The sequence below is a fragment of the Macaca nemestrina genome, chromosome X (genome assembly GCF_043159975.1).
Source record: "Macaca nemestrina isolate mMacNem1 chromosome X, mMacNem.hap1, whole genome shotgun sequence".
NCBI lineage: Eukaryota > Metazoa > Chordata > Mammalia > Primates > Cercopithecidae > Macaca > Macaca nemestrina.
Genome location: NC_092145.1, coordinates 69,664,705 through 69,680,061, shown reverse-complemented (window position 1 = coordinate 69,680,061; position 15,357 = coordinate 69,664,705). Strand labels below are relative to the sequence as shown.

The window sequence follows — 15,357 nt, the reverse complement described above, 5'->3', positions numbered from 1 at the left end:
ATGAACTTACTCATGTTTCGCAGAGGTAATAACTTCTTTTTCTGACTATATAATTAATTATTAAAGCAGCTACACTTGGGTATTAAGTCCTTATGTAGACATATCACATATGCCTGAAACAAAATAATTAAAAGTTCTGCACCCAGGAAAATAACTCCCACCTAGACTATGGATAATATTCTGAAAGGCTTTATCTGGGACCGGGAAGGGCAACCACAAGGGTGAACAGTTTCTCCGGAAGACAGCCAACCAAAACTGCAGCAGTTGCCAAGACCGCTGGAGGAGGGCGGAGAAAAGGCGGTAACTGGCAGGCAACAGCAGTTGCCACGGCCGCCGGAGGAGGGCGGAGAAAAGGCGGTAACTGGCAGGCAACGGGCGTAACGGGGCGGGGCTGTCGGAAGGGGAGCCTAGTCGAACTGATTTGTCCCTCTCCGCTCTCCGTCTGAAAACCTTGGCGGAAAGGGTCGTAGACATGGCGGCCATCAGGGTAAGCGAAAACGAACTTGCTTTATTTCTGTGGTTGCCGATAGCATCCCGGTAACTGTAAAAGGGATCCTATTAACTTCTGAAGGAGCCCCGGAGCAAGGGGCGGGGTGGAGGTGCGTTTTGACATAATTACAATCTTTATTGTTTGAAGCCTCAAGACACCTGCCTTTCCCCATTAGGGTTTTATCAGTCTGGGACACTGCTTCCTCAATCCCCTTCGGTTGTCGATTTACACAGTGGCACAATACAAAACTGGGAAACGGCTGGGTGAAAATGGTTGGCCAGGCGACGAGCCGCAGTAGATGTTTCGGTCTTGAGCTGCAATAAAGAGAGAAAAAAAAATCCTGGGCTTTTGTCTCGGCGCACAGGGCAAGGCCTCATGACCCTATGGAAGGACTTTGTTGAAACATTTGGGGTGAAACTGACCAGGATAGAGAGGTCCCATAGTCTCTCAGCAGTGCGCTGGTTTACAAGTAGTGTTGTTGCTCTCTGTGCTCGAATAACCTGTTTCTTTCGAGTTTTACGCTTGGAAAATATGCCTTTACTTGGGAATCCGTGTTCAGTGAGTGACTCAGCTGGCTGCTTGCTGCAGTTCCCTAAGTAGTGTTTAATAATGGTAGTCTACAGGTATTTACGTAGCGGGTTTTAAGTGTAAAATATTCTGTTAGGCTTGCAGGAGATACAATATGAATAATTCAGTTTCGCTGAAGTTTAAGTCGGCAGCGTCTGCAGTTCTGGTTCTCATACTTCATCTGAGTTCTTTCAACAACCTCCTACCTGAACTTGCTGCCTCAAGCCTGGCTCTCATGTAATCCGTTTTCTGTGTTGCCAGAGTACATCTACCAAAATGCAAATTTGATTTTTTGCCTCCCCACCCCCATCCCACCCCCCATTTACAAAAGTGTATGGGCATGTCATCATCTCCCCTCTGGGGTCAGGTCATACTCTTATGTCTAGAACACCTGATTTTACCTAGACTTTCCAGCCTTATCTCTTGTCACTCAGGAACCCTCCTCCTGTCGATGCTGAGCTACTTGCTTGACCCCTCCTTGCTTTTTTACGTGCTCTTTCTCTGGGCCTAAAGTGCCTTTTCCCATGCTTATCTAGTTGCATTTATAGTTCATTCTTTAATTCAACAGATATTTGTGTATAGCCTCCCCATAGGCAAAACACAAAAATGCCTGTCTAACAGTGTCCTTGATCTCCCCAGTCTATTTTATTTTATTTTTTATTTTTGAGACAGAGTCTTGCTCTGTCTCCCAGACTTGAGTGCAGTGGCGCGATCTCGGCTCACTGCAACCTCCCCGCCCCCCGCTCCCCCCGGGTTCAAGTGATTCCCTGCCACAGCCTCCTGAGTAGCCGGGACTACAGGCGCGCGCCACCATGCCCGGCTAATTTTTTTATTTTTTAGTAGAGACAGAGTTTCACCATGTTGGTCAGGCAGGTCTCGAACTCCCGACCTCATGATACACCCTCCTGGGCCTCTCAAAGTACTGGGATTACAGGCGTGAGCCACCGCGCCCGGTCCTCGCCAGTCTATTTTAAATAACACTTGTTTGTGCTCCCAGAGGACTCTGGGCACACTCTTAACCAAGCATTTATTCCACTGCACATACAGACTACTTACTTGTCTGTTCTAGCTACCTAAACTTTAAGTTCCTTGAAGACAGTAATTATATTTTGTATCCGTAGTACCTGGCACAAGTCTGATGTATATTAGGTAGTCAACATGTTCTACATGAATAAAGTGCCAGGCAATGAGGACAAAAGAGATTAAGTGGTGGAGATACAACACATATAACACAAATGATTGTGATTAAGAGTAAGGGGAGTTTCTTACCTCAAGAGAAGTACAGAGTGCTCTGAGGCTCAAAAAGAGAGAGAGCTCACACTTGGTTTGAAGAGAGTAAAGAAAGGCTTCATGGAGAAGGTCCACAGACAGAAGGAATGGTCAGTGGCAAAAAGCAAACCAGAATAGTGTGTTGTCATTGAAACTTAGAGAAGAGAGTTGAACAGTCCTTTGATTTCACCATTAATAAGTTGCTGCAGTTATCATTTATTAAGTGCTTACTCCAGGCCAGGCACTATGCTAAAACACGTTACATGTGTTAATTCACTAATTCTCAAGACAGCTTTATGTGGTGGGTATTATTACCATTTTACAGATGAAAATTAAGGTTTAGAGGAGTCAGATTATTCAAAACCATGCTAATAAGAGCTGAAGTGAGCTAAAGAGATAAATAGAGTGGTAGAGGAACAACCAAGATTGTAAGGGGTTAAGAAAAGAATAAGGGATGGAGAACTGGCATTCATTTAGCACCTACTTTGGCCAGATGATTTACATATATTATTTTAGTTTAATCCTCTTGATGACCCTAAGAAATGGGTAATATATCCATTTTACAGATGAAAAAACGGAGGGTTAGAAAAACTGCTTGCTCCAGGCCATACAACCACTAAGTGGAAGAACTAGGTTCAAACAGTATATTTATCCCCAAAGTCTTCCACTCCTCCATGCTTCCTCTGGAAAGGAGTTATACATTACTCTTTGGTGGTGAAAGAAAGGAACGAAATCTTGGAATGAGGGTAGCAAATTCCAGAAAAGGTGTCTTTTAATTAAAAAAAAAAAAAAAAAAAACTAAAAACAAAACAGGAGACAGAAGACTTGAGCTACTTTGGAGACAAGGGAAAATGTACCAGGAGGTATCTAGAGGGAAAGGTAATAGTATTTACAGCTATTATGTTATTGAATATTGACTGCGTGCTAGGAATTTTGCTAAGCACTTTATGTGGATTCTCTCATTTATGTTTCACATTGGCCTTATGAGTAGGAACTGTTATTAATCACTTTTTGCAGGTAGGGAAACAGAAGCTTAAAAAGGTTGAGTGACTCCGAGGTCATACAGGAGTAAAGTGGTAGAGCTGGATCTGAAATCACATGGTTTAAGTCCTGAACCCGGACTCTTAACCATACTTTGTAAGACAGTGGTAAAATCAAGAGAACAAGTGGAGGGATTAACCTTGGCAAAGAGGAGACACACTTTGCTTCAAAGGCCAGAGTTGGTCAAGATAGAAGGTGAAGATACAAAGTGATTTTGAAGAACGAAGGAGGTCAAGGAGGGAGCTCACATTGGAGGTCTGTATCTTCTGGGTGTAAGGTCATCTGCTGAGAGAGTAAAATGTGCCTTTAGGAGTTTAAGAATGGGATAGGCTTGGAAAAGGTGTTGTAGGAATTCAGTAAAGTATCAGTAGACATTGAATAAAATATTAATAATTGCTGAGAAGTGAGGGCCCGGCTAATGTTGGCTCTAGTAGTGATTTTCTCCAGCAGTGCTCACAGCATAGGGGAAGAGGAGACAGTGGGTTGCTCAAGTGCTGAGTGTTGTCAAGGTGAGAATGTTAGAAGATCTAGGGAATTTATCCAAATAATAGTCATCTACTCTGGATAAGGAGACAAACAAAGAAGATTGAAGTGATGGACTAGGGTACTAGAAGATTTATGGCCATAGTGAGAAAGAAGATCTAGTTCAAAAAGAGTAGGAGAATTGAAAGAGCATTCTATTTTAATGAGGATTTAGGATCTATTTTAATGAGGATTTAGGATTTAATGAGCATTTAGGATCTCGAAGGTGAAACAATTTCTAATAATTGCAAGGTAGGGTAATTGTGTTAGAAATGGCTAAGATTTGTGGAGATCATGGTGCTTGAGAAGCAAGGACTATGCTGATCTCTCAGATCTTCTGAAATCAGGGGGAATTGCTGGAGGTCTGGCCTTCAATTAAGTGGATTGGGAGGAATATATAATAGTAGTGTCAAGTAAAAGCCAAGTTTCATTTAATGCCAGAGGTTGAGAGTGAGTTTGAGGACAATTTGGATATTGGCAGATAATTTGTTTGTAATAGAATACTTAAAATCAAAATTTGTCTATGATTTCTTGAGGACTTACTGTGTATCAGGTACTGTGCTAAGCTGTTGATACACATTATTTCATTTAATTCTCACTAAACGTCTTCTAAGGTAGGTAACTTTACCTGTAAGAACTGAAGTAGATCAGTAAGGAAATCGAAACTGTAATTATAGAAGGTTGTACTCAGAAAAAAACTTGCTGAATTTATGATTTTAGCTATTAAGAAGTTCTAGGGAATGGTAAATTCAAGATGTACCTGGGGAACAGGTAGCTATAAGACCCTCTGGGTTTATGTATTTTTTTTTCTTTTTTTCCCCAGCTTTATTGAGGTATAACTGACAAATAAAATTGTTTGATTTTAAGGTGTACAGTGTGATGATTTGATATACATATATTTTGTGGAATGATTACCAGAATCAAATTAGTTTATATGTATCACTTCACCATGCTGTGTATTGTATCCCTTGAACTTACCTATCTTATCATTGAAAGTTTGTGCCCTTTGGCCAACCTCCCAACCTCTCCCCTTTCCTTCACCTTTGCCCCTGGTAACTGCCATTCTATTCTCTAGTTCAGTAAGTTCAACTTCTTAAGATTCCACGTACAGATAAAATTATACAGTTTGTCTTTCTTTGTCTGACTTACTTTACTTAGCATAATACCCTTGAGGGTTATCCATGTTGTTGCAAATAACAGGATTTCTTTCTTTTTTTATGGTTGAATAATAACCCGTTTTTGTGTGTGTGTGTGTGTGTGTGTGTGTGTGTGTGTGTGTGTGTCTACACCACAATTTCTTCATCCATTGATCTGTTGGCAGACACTTAGGTTAGACACTTAGGTTGTTTTCATGTTTTGGCTATTGTGAATAAATCCTGCAATGAACATGGGAGTGCAGGTATCTTTGCAATTGCTGATTTCATTTGCTTTGGTTGTACACCTACTTTGGCTATTCAGAGTCTTTTGTGATTCCATACAAATTTTGCAATTGTTTATTTTTTCTGTGTCTTTGAAAAATGCCATTAGAATTGAATCTGTGGATTGCTTTGGGTAGTATGGATATTTTAACAACATTAATTCTTCCAATTCATGAACATAGGATATCTTGACATTTGTATCTTCATTTTTGTTCATTATGGTTTGATAGTTTTCAATATACAGCTCTTTCACCTCTTGGGTTAAGTTTATTCATAAGTGTTTTATTCTTTCTGATGTTGTTTTAAATGGGATTGCTTTCTTTCTTTTTTGGGTAGATCATCTTCAATAGTGTATAGAAATATAACTGCTTTTTTGTATGTTCACTTTGTGTGCTGCAGTTCCCTGAGTTTATTTATTAGTTCTAACAACTTTTTGGTGGCATATTTAAGATCTTCTATGTATAATATCATGTAATCTGGGAAAAGAGACAATTTTACTTCTTCTTTTCCAATTTGTATGCCTTTCATTTCTTTCTCTTGCCTAATTGCTTTGACTAGAACTTCCAGTGCTATGTTAAATAGAAGTGGCAAGAGTCTTGTTCCTGATCTTAGAGGAAATGCTTTTAACTTTTCGCCATTGGGTATATTAGTTGTGGCCTTATCATATATGGCTTTTATTATGTTGTGGTACATACCTTGTATAATTAATTTGTTGAGAGTTTTTATCACAAAAGGATGTTGAAGTTTGTCAGATGCTTTTTCTGCATTCATTAAAATGATCGTGTTGTTTTTGTCTTTCATTCTATTAATGTGGTGTATCATGTTTATTGATTTGGATATGTTGAACCGTCCTTGCATCTCTGGGATAAATCTTACTGATCATGGTGAATGAGCCTTTTACTTTTATTTATTTATTGACTTCTTTGTTCAACTTCTATTTTAGGTTCAGGTGTACATGTGAAGGTTCGTTACGCAGGTAGACTCGTATCATGGGCATTTATTGTGCAGATTATTTCATCACCCAGCTATTAAGCTCATTACCCAATAGTTATCTTTTCTGCTCCCCTCTTTGCTCCCACCCACTACCCTCAAGGAGACCCTGGTGTCTGTGGTTTCTTTGTGTTTGTAAGTTCTCATCATTTAGCTCCCACTTATAAGTGAGAACATGCAATATTTGGTTTTCTGTTCCTGCGTTTACTTGCTAAGGATAATAGCCTACAGCTCCATCCATATTCGTGCAAAAGACATGATCTCATTCCTTTTTACGGCTGCATAGTATTCCATGGTGTATATGTACCATTTTTTTTAAATCCAATCTGTTATTGGTGAACATTTGGGTTGATTCTGTATCTTTGCTATTGTGAATAGTGCTGTCAAGCTACCCTTCTAAGTGGTTGTACCATTTTGCATTCCTACTAGCAATGAATGAGACTTCCTTTTGCTCCATGTTCTCCCCAGCATTTACCATCATCAGTGTTTCGGATTTTCACCCTGCTAGTAGGTATGTAGTGATATCTTATTATTGTTTTAATTTGTAATTCTCCAGTGACATGATGTGAAGCATCTTTTCATATGCTTATTTGCCATCTGTGTATCTTTGATGAAGTATCTGTTGAGATATTTTGCCCATTTTAAAACATTTTAAGTTTTTCAGGAACAGGTGGTTTTAGGTTAAATGGATGAGTTCTTTAGTAGTGATTTCTGAGATTTTGGTGCACCTGTCACCTGAGCAGTTTACACTGTCTCCAGTGTGCAGTATTTTGTCCCTTACCCCTCCCAGTGTTCCCAAGTCCCCAATGTGCATTGTCTTATTTTTATGCCTTTGAATTATCATAGCTTAGCCCCCACTTATTAGTAAAACCATACGATAGTTGGTTTTCAATACCTGAGTTACTTCACTTGGGATAATGTTCTCCAACTTCATCTGGGTTGCTGCAAATACCCTTATTTTGTTCCTTTTTATGTCTGAATAGTATTCCAGGTTGTATATATACCACATTTTCTTGATCCACTCATTGGTTGATGGGCATTTAGGTTGGTTACATATTTTCACAATTGCAAATTGTGCTGCTGTAAACATGCATGTGCAAGTGACTTTTTTATATAATGACTTTTTTTCTGTGGGTAAATACCCAGTAGTGGGATTGCTGGATTGAATAGTAGTTCTACTTTCAGTTCTTTAAGGAATCTCCATACTGTTTTCCATAGTGGTTGTACTAGCTTACATTCCCACCAGCAGTGTAAAAGTGTTCCCTTTTCACCACATCCACACCAACATCTGTTATTTTTTAATTTTTAATTATGGCCATTCTTGCAGGAGTAAGATGGTATCGCATTGTGGTTTTAATTTCCATTTCTCTGATAATTAGTGATGTTAAGCATTTTTTCATGTTTGTTGGACATTTGCATATTGTAAGAATTGTCTCTTCATGGTCTTTGCCTACTTTCTGATGCCATTATTTGTTCTTTTTTTTGCTGATTTGTTTGAGTTTCTTGTAGATGCTGGATATTAGTTCTTTGTCAGATGCATAGTTTGTGAGTATTTTCTCCCACTCTGTCAGTTGTCTGTTTTCTCTGCTATTTTGTTTGCTGTGTAGAAGCTTTTTAGTTTAATTAGGTCCCATCTATTTATTTTTGTTTTTGTTGCATTTGCTTTTGGATTCTTGGTCATGAACTACTCTTTGCCTAAGCCAATGTCTAGAAGAGTTTTTCTGATGTTATCTTCTGGAATTTTCATGGTTTCAGGTCTTAGATTTAAGTCTTTGATCCATCTTGAGTTGATTTTTGTATGAGGTGAGAGATGAGGATCCAGTTTCATTCTTCTACATGTGGCTTGCCAGTTATTCCAACATGATTTGTTGAACAGGGTGTGTGTGCTTTTCCCATTCTGTTTTTATTTGCTTTACCTAAGATCAATTGGCTGTAAGTATTTGGCTTTATTTCTTGGTTCTCTACTGTGTTCCATTGGTCTACGTGCCTACTTTTATACCAATACCATGTTTTGGTAACTGTAGCCTAGTTTGCAGTGTAGTTTGAAGTTGGGTAATATGATGCCTTCAGATTTGTTCTTCTTGCTTAGTATTACTTCAGCTACGTGGGCTCTTTTTTGGTTCCATATGAATTTAAGGATTGTTTTCTTCTAGTTCTGTGGAGAACGATGATGATATTTTGATGTGAATTGTATTGAATCCGTAGATCACTTTTGGCGGTATGGTCATTTTGACAATATTGATTGTACCCATCCATGAGCATGGGACATGTTTCTATTTGTTTGTGTCATCTATAATTTCTTTCAGCAGTGTTTTATAGTTTTCTTGTAGAGATCTTCCACCTCCTGAGGTTTTTTTGTTTGTTTATTTTTTGTTTCTGTTTTGTAGCTGTCGTAAAAGGGATTGAATTATTGATTTGATTCTCAGCTTGGTCATTGTTGGTGTATAGCAGTCCTACTGATTTGTGTACATTGATTTTGTATCCTGAGACTTTACTGAATTATTTATTAGATCTAGGAGCTTCTTGGATGAGTTCTTAGAATTTTCTAGGTATACTGTCATATCATTGGTGAACAGCACTGGTTTGACTTCCTCTTTTCCGATTTGAGTGTCCTTTCTTTCTTTCTTTTGTCTGATTTCTTTGGCTAAGACTTCCAATATCATGTTGAATAGAAGTGGTGAAAGTGATTATCCTTGTCTTTTTTCAGTTCTCATTGGGAATGCTCTCAATTTTTCCCCATTTAGTATGATATTGGCTGTGGGCTTGTCATAAATGGCTTTTATTACCTTGAGGTCTGTTCCTTCTATGCCAATTTTGCAGAAGGTTTTTGTCACTAAGGGAGCCAGGATTTTTTTAAAATGCTTTTTCTGCTTCTATTGAGATGATCTTATGATTTTTAGTTTTAATTCCGTTTATGTGATATATCACATTTACTGACTTGTGTATGTTAAACCATCCCTGCATCCCTGGTATGAAACCCACTTGCTTGTGATGTATTATCTTTTTGATATGCTGTTGGGATTCAGTTAGCTAGTATTTTGTTGAGGATTTTTGCATCTGTGTTCATCAGGGATATTGTTCTGTAGTTTTCTTTTTTTTTTTGTTATGTCCTTTCCTGGTTTTGGTATTTGGGTGATACTGGCTTCATAGAGTGATCTAGGGAGGACTCCCTCTTTCTTTCTTTCTTTCTTTCTTTCTTTTTTTTTTTTTTTTGTAATAGTTTCAGTAGGATTGGTACCAATTCCTCTTTGAGTGTCTGATACAGTTTAGCTGTGAATCCATCTGGTCCTGGAATCTGTTTTTGTTGGCAATTTGTAAACTACTGTTTCGATTTCGCTATTGGTCTGTTCAGTTTCTACTTCTTCCTTACTTAATCTAGGAGGGTTGTATATTTCCAGGAATGTATCCATCTCTTCTAGGTTTTCTAGTTTGTGTGCACAAAGGTGTTCATAGTAGCCTTCAATGATCTTTTGCATTTCTGTGGTGTCAGTTGTAATATCTCTCTTTTCATTTCTACTTGAGCTGATTTGGATATTCTCTCTTCTTTTCTTTTGTTTAATCTCTCTAATGGTCAATCAGTTTTCTTAATCTTTTCAAATAAACAGATCTTTGTTTTATTTATCTCTTGTATTTTTTTTGTTTCAATTTTATTTAGTCCTGGTCTGATTTTGTTATTTCTTTTCTTCTAGCTTTAGGTTTAGTTTGACCTTGTTTCTCCAGTTCCTAGAGGTGTGATATTTGATTGTCAATATTTGGGCTCTTTCACACTTCTTGATGTAGGCATTTAATGCCATGAATTTTCCTCTTAGCACTATTTTTGCTGTATCCCAGAGGTTTTGATAAGTTGTGTTACTATTATTCAGGTCAAAGACTTTTTAAATTTCCATCTTGATTTCATTGTTGGCCCAAAGATCATTCAATAGGAGATTATTTAATTTACATTTATTTGTATAGTTTTGAGGGTTCCCTTTGGAGTTGATTTCAGTTTTATTCTACAGTGGTCTGAAAGGATGCTTAATATGATTTTGATTTTCTTAAATTTATTCAGAAGTGTTTTTTGGCCTATCATGTGGTCTGTCTTGGAGAATGTTTCATGTCCTCATGAAAATAGTGCATATTCTGCAGTTTTGGGGTAGTAAGTTCTATAAATATCTAAGTCCATTTGTTCTAGGATGTAGTTTAAATCCACTGGTTCTTTGTTGACTTTCTGTCTTGATGACCTGTCTAGTGCTGTCAGTGGAGTATTGAAGTCCCCTACTATTATTGTGTTGCTGTCTATCTCATTTCTTAGGTCTAGTAGTAATTTTCTTATGAATTGTGGAGCTCCTGTGTTAGGTACGTATGTGTTTAGGACTGTGATATTTTCCTGTTGGAGTAGTCCTCTTATCACTATATAATATCCCTCTTTGTCTTTTTAAACTGTTGTTATTTTAAAGTAGCTACTCCTGCTCACTTTTGGTGTCCGTTTGCATGGACTATCTTTTTCCACCCCTTTACCTTAAGTATATGTGAGTCCTTATGTGTTAAGTGAGTCTCAGCAATTACTTGGTTGGTGGATTTTTATTCATTCTGCCATTCTTTATCTTTTAAGTGGAGCATTTAGGCCATTTACTATCAGTGTTAGTATTGAGATATGAGGTACTGTTTTATTTATCATGCTGGTTGTTGCCTGAATACCTTTTTTTAAATTGTGTTATTGTTTTATAGGTCTTGTGAGATTAATGCTTTTAGTTGGTTGTATTTTGGGCGTATTTCGAGGTTTTCTTTCAAGATTTAGAACTGCTTTTAGCAGTTCTTGTAGTGCTGGCTTGGTAGTGGCGAATTCTCAGCATATTTTTTTTTTTGTCTGAAAACAACTTTATCTCTCCTTTATTTATGAAGTTTAGGTTTGCTGGAAACAAAATTACTGGCTGACAATTATTTTATTTAAGGAGGTTAAAAATAGGACCCCAATTCCTTCTGGCTGTAAAGTTTCTGCTAGGAAATTTGCTGCTAGTCTGATAGGTTTTTCTTTATAGTTTACCTGATGCTTTTGTCTCACAGCTCTTAAGATTTTTTCCTTCGCCTTGAGTTTAGATAACCTGATGACTGTGTGTCTAGGTGATTATCTTTTTTGTGATGAATTTCCCAGAAGTTCTTTGAGCTTCTTATAGTTGGATGTCTAGATCTCTAGCAAGACCAGGAAATTTTTTCTCAATTATTCCTTCAAATGAGTTTTCCTAACTTTTTGATTTCTCTTCTTCCTCAGGAAGACCAGTTATTCTTAGATTTGGCCATTTAACACAATCCTCAGTTTACTGGAAGCTTTGTTCATTTTTTTTAGATTATTTTATCCTTGTCTTTTTCTGATTGGGTTAATTTGAAAACCTTGTCTTCGAGCTCTGAAATTCTTTCTTCTACTGGTTCTAGTCTATTTTTGAAAATTTCTACTGCATTTTGTTTTTCACTAAGCGTGTCTTTTATTTCCAGAAGTTGTGATTGGTTTTTCTTTATGATACCTATTTCTATGGAAAATGTTTCATTCATATCCTGTATTTTTTTAAAAAGTTCTCTAAGGTCTTTTTCACCTTTCTGTGGTATCTCCTTGAGTAGTTTCATAATCAGCCTTCTAAATTCTTTATCTGGCAATTCAGAGATTTCTTCTTGGTTTGGATCCACTGCTCGGGAGCTGGTGTGATTATTTGGGGGTGTTATAGAACCCTGTATTGTCATTACCAGAGTTACTTTTCTGGTTTCTTCTCATTTATGTAGACTGTTTCTTAAAATTGTTCTTGAATCTTTTTTTGATTGGACTTCTTTTTTATTTTAAATTTCTTCTTTTCCTTCTTAAGTATCAGACTTTAATATTTATTTATTTATGAGATGGAGTTTCACTCTTGTGGCCCAGGCTGGAGTGCAATGACATGATCTGTGCTTATTGCAACCTCTGCCTCCTGGGTTTAAGTAATTCTCCTGCCTCAGCCTCCTGAGTAGCTGGGATTATAGGTGTGCGCCACCAAACACAGCTAATTTTGTATTTTTATTAGAGATGGGGCTTCGCCATGTTGGCCAGGCTGGTCTCAAACTCCTGACCTTCTTTGTGCTTGTAGGGATGAAGACTGTGTATGAGATAGTTAGTTATAAAGAGAGCCTTTGTGTGCTGGCTTTCCCTGATGCTGGTTGTAGTAGTTATATTCGTGGTGTGTGGGTGAGTTCACTGTCTCCTATGGAGTTGGAATGGCAGGGATCTTTTGAAGGTTATCTCCTTCTCTCATGGCATACAATTTATTTATTTACTTAATTTTTTCCATTGTTTTATTTACTAAATTGATGATTCAGTCTTCAGTCCAGTAGGGAAAGTATCCCTGGATAGTCACCAGTTGTGGCTAAGATGGGGCTGGTGCAAAGGTAATTGAGGTTTTTCCCATCAACGGCAAAAACCTCAATTACTTTTGTATCAACCTAATAATGCCCAACTGTGGGCCAAGATCCCAACCTTGATAAGGGTTGCTGGGGGAGCTCTCAGTGAAATCTGCTGAGGTTTTATCAGGGTGAAGAGTGAGAGCTACCTCAGCCCCCCTGCCAGGTCAGCAGGAAAGTTATTCACCTCATAGCTTCACTCCTGTCTTTGTGTTTCAGCTACTTGGGTCATACAGACACATCTTTTCATGTATAGGAATGTTGATCTTCCAGGTAGGGAGGAATTGTGACTCTGCCTGTCTGCTGGCCTGAACCTGGAGTATGCTCCTGTTATGGGGATACACTCACCCTGGATTGTTCCAGCAAGGCTGTCTATACATTCTTCTAGGCTGCATTCCTGTGGGGGAAGCCCACTGTGTCTTCAGTGGAGTGCTGGTGGGGAACAAGGTCTCCTTCTCCAAGACCTTTTATGATCACAGAGGCTGCCTGCCTGTTGGGGTATAGGTGTAGACTTTCCCTACTGTACCCAGCATTGCAATTGTGTCTCTGTTGTGAGAAACTACCCACTAGCAGAAAGATCTAGAACTCAAGTCCTGTTGTTCAGATTCTTTTATCCCATGGAGTGACTGCCTGACGTGGGGCTCTCCCCCTTCTTAGGAGCAGGGTTATTCTGTCATGAGTTGCTGTAATGGCATAAGATAATTGCCCTCCAGTCAGGAGGTAACACATTCAAGATAACACCAGCTGTGTTAGCAGTAGTGGGATATAAGCTTGCCCTAAGTTGGCAGAGGAAGTATTCTGTTTTCTCAGGTAATGGGCAGGGCCATAAAGCTCCCAAGAGTTCATGTCTTTTGTATTTGGTTACCAGGCAGGTTGGGAAATACCACCACGTGGGGGCAGGGTATTAGGTGGATCTGAGCTTAGTCTCTTCTTGCATGGGGCTTGCAAAGGCTTCCGTGGAGGTTGAGGGGGATGGTTCTCAGGCCAATGGGGTTATGTTCGAGGGGATTATGGCTGCCTCTGCTGTGCAGTATAGTTCTCCAGGGATTTAGGGTATAGCCATTAGTGAAAGGACTCACTCAGCTCCCATGCATTTGGTGAGGCCAATCTTGATTCTGCAGTGCCCTGCTAACAGTTTAGATCCAGGCAGCCTGTGCGCAGAGCTCAGACCTGCCCTGGGCCATAAGTTTCCTTGCTAAGAATGCAAGCACAGCTTTCAGGCCCTCCTCTCTCTTTGTGTTCACAATGTTGATGGTTCCTATGCTCATATTTGCAGCAGTTCCCATTCACCCCCTATATTCTGCTCAAGAATGTTTGTGCCCAGTCAAAATTATTACAAAATTCAGTTGGAAACTTCTTTCACCCTTTGACCCCTCCCTAATTCTGCTGGCTGTCTTCCCTGAGAGCCCCTGTGAGATCTTAGCAGTTAGGGATGGCTTCCCTGGGCTTGAGCTGGAGACTCTGAGTACCTCCAAGGTCCTTCCCCACTGCTGCTTTTACCTTTATATTTCATGCGGTTCCTGAAATCTGTTCCAGCTCTAGACAGGGTTAAATCCTTCTCCCATGATCTGGATTTTTAGATTCCCCAGTGGAATGTGTGTTTGGAGGCAGGTTTTCACCCTCTCTCACTTTGGAAACTCACCCATCTCATGGAATTTGCAGCAGCGCTCTGCTACCATCAAAGGATCTGTGAATTCTTTTGGTTTTCCTGGTATGTTCCTGCAGTGGTTCTTGGAACAAAAGTTCATGGTATGAGTCTCCACACACTGTTTTGTCTGTTCAAGTGGGAGATGCATGTTAGCCCTGCTTCCTGTTTGCTATTTTCCTCCCATCCATGAATGAGTCTTTTAATGTGCTGTAGAATTTCGTTTGCTAGTATTTTGTTGAGGACTTTAGCAACTGTGTTGTATTAGACCATTTTTGCATTGCTGTAAAGGAATACCTGAGGCTAACTACTTTGTGAAAAGAGGTTTTATTTTTGGCTTACAGTACTTCAGGCTGTACAGGAAGCATGGTGCTGACATGTTTCTGGTGCGGGCCTCAGGAAGCTAACTATCATGCCAGAAGGCAATGAGGAACCAGCATGTCATATGGTGAGAGTGGGAGCAAGAAAGCAAGTGGGGAGGTGCCACAACATTTTAAACAACCAGATCTTGCAAAAACTCACTCACTATTATGAGGATAGCACCAAGTTATTTATGAGGGACTGCTCTCATGATCCAGTAACCTCCCACCAGGCCCCAACTTCAAATTTGAGATGACATTTCAACATGAGATTTGGAGGGGACAAACATCTAAATGTGATCAGTGATTCAGTTGATAGTGTCCCGTAAGTTCTTTGGGTTTTCTTCACTATTTTTCATTTTTTAAAAAATCTTCTCACTGGATAATTTCATAAGGTCTGCCTTCAAGTTTGCAGATTCTTTGTTCTATTTGATCATGTCTCCTGTTTGAAGCTCTCTTTTACATTTGTATTTCATTCATTATATTCTGCAGTTCTAAAATTTTTGTTGGTTCTTTTTGATAATTTCTGTTTCTTTGTTGATCTTGTTTTGTTTATTACTTTCCTGAGTTCATTGAGCTGTATGTGTTCTCTTCTATCTCACTGATCTTCCTTAAAATAATTATTTTTAATTCTTTTTCAGATAACATAGATCTCCG

At 38.9% G+C, this 15,357-nt stretch overlaps 1 protein-coding gene across 4 annotated transcripts in view; it reads left to right on the top strand.

The window, feature by feature from the left end:
- The first annotated feature begins 399 nt into the window (after positions 1–399).
- LOC105483650 (apolipoprotein O like) overlaps positions 400–15,357 on the top strand; it is a 96,774-nt gene continuing 81,816 nt past the window's right edge. For 2 of the 4 annotated variants that reach the window (XM_011744619.2, XM_011744614.2), the window contains exon 1: positions 400–487. In XM_011744619.2, coding sequence (XP_011742921.1) covers positions 473–487 — 15 coding nt within the window. In that variant the 5' untranslated portion in view covers positions 400–472. Of the gene's footprint in view, positions 600–6,726; positions 6,809–15,357 lie in introns of all 4 variants that reach the window. The other 2 variants (XM_011744615.2, XM_011744618.2) reach the window with 2 other exon arrangements.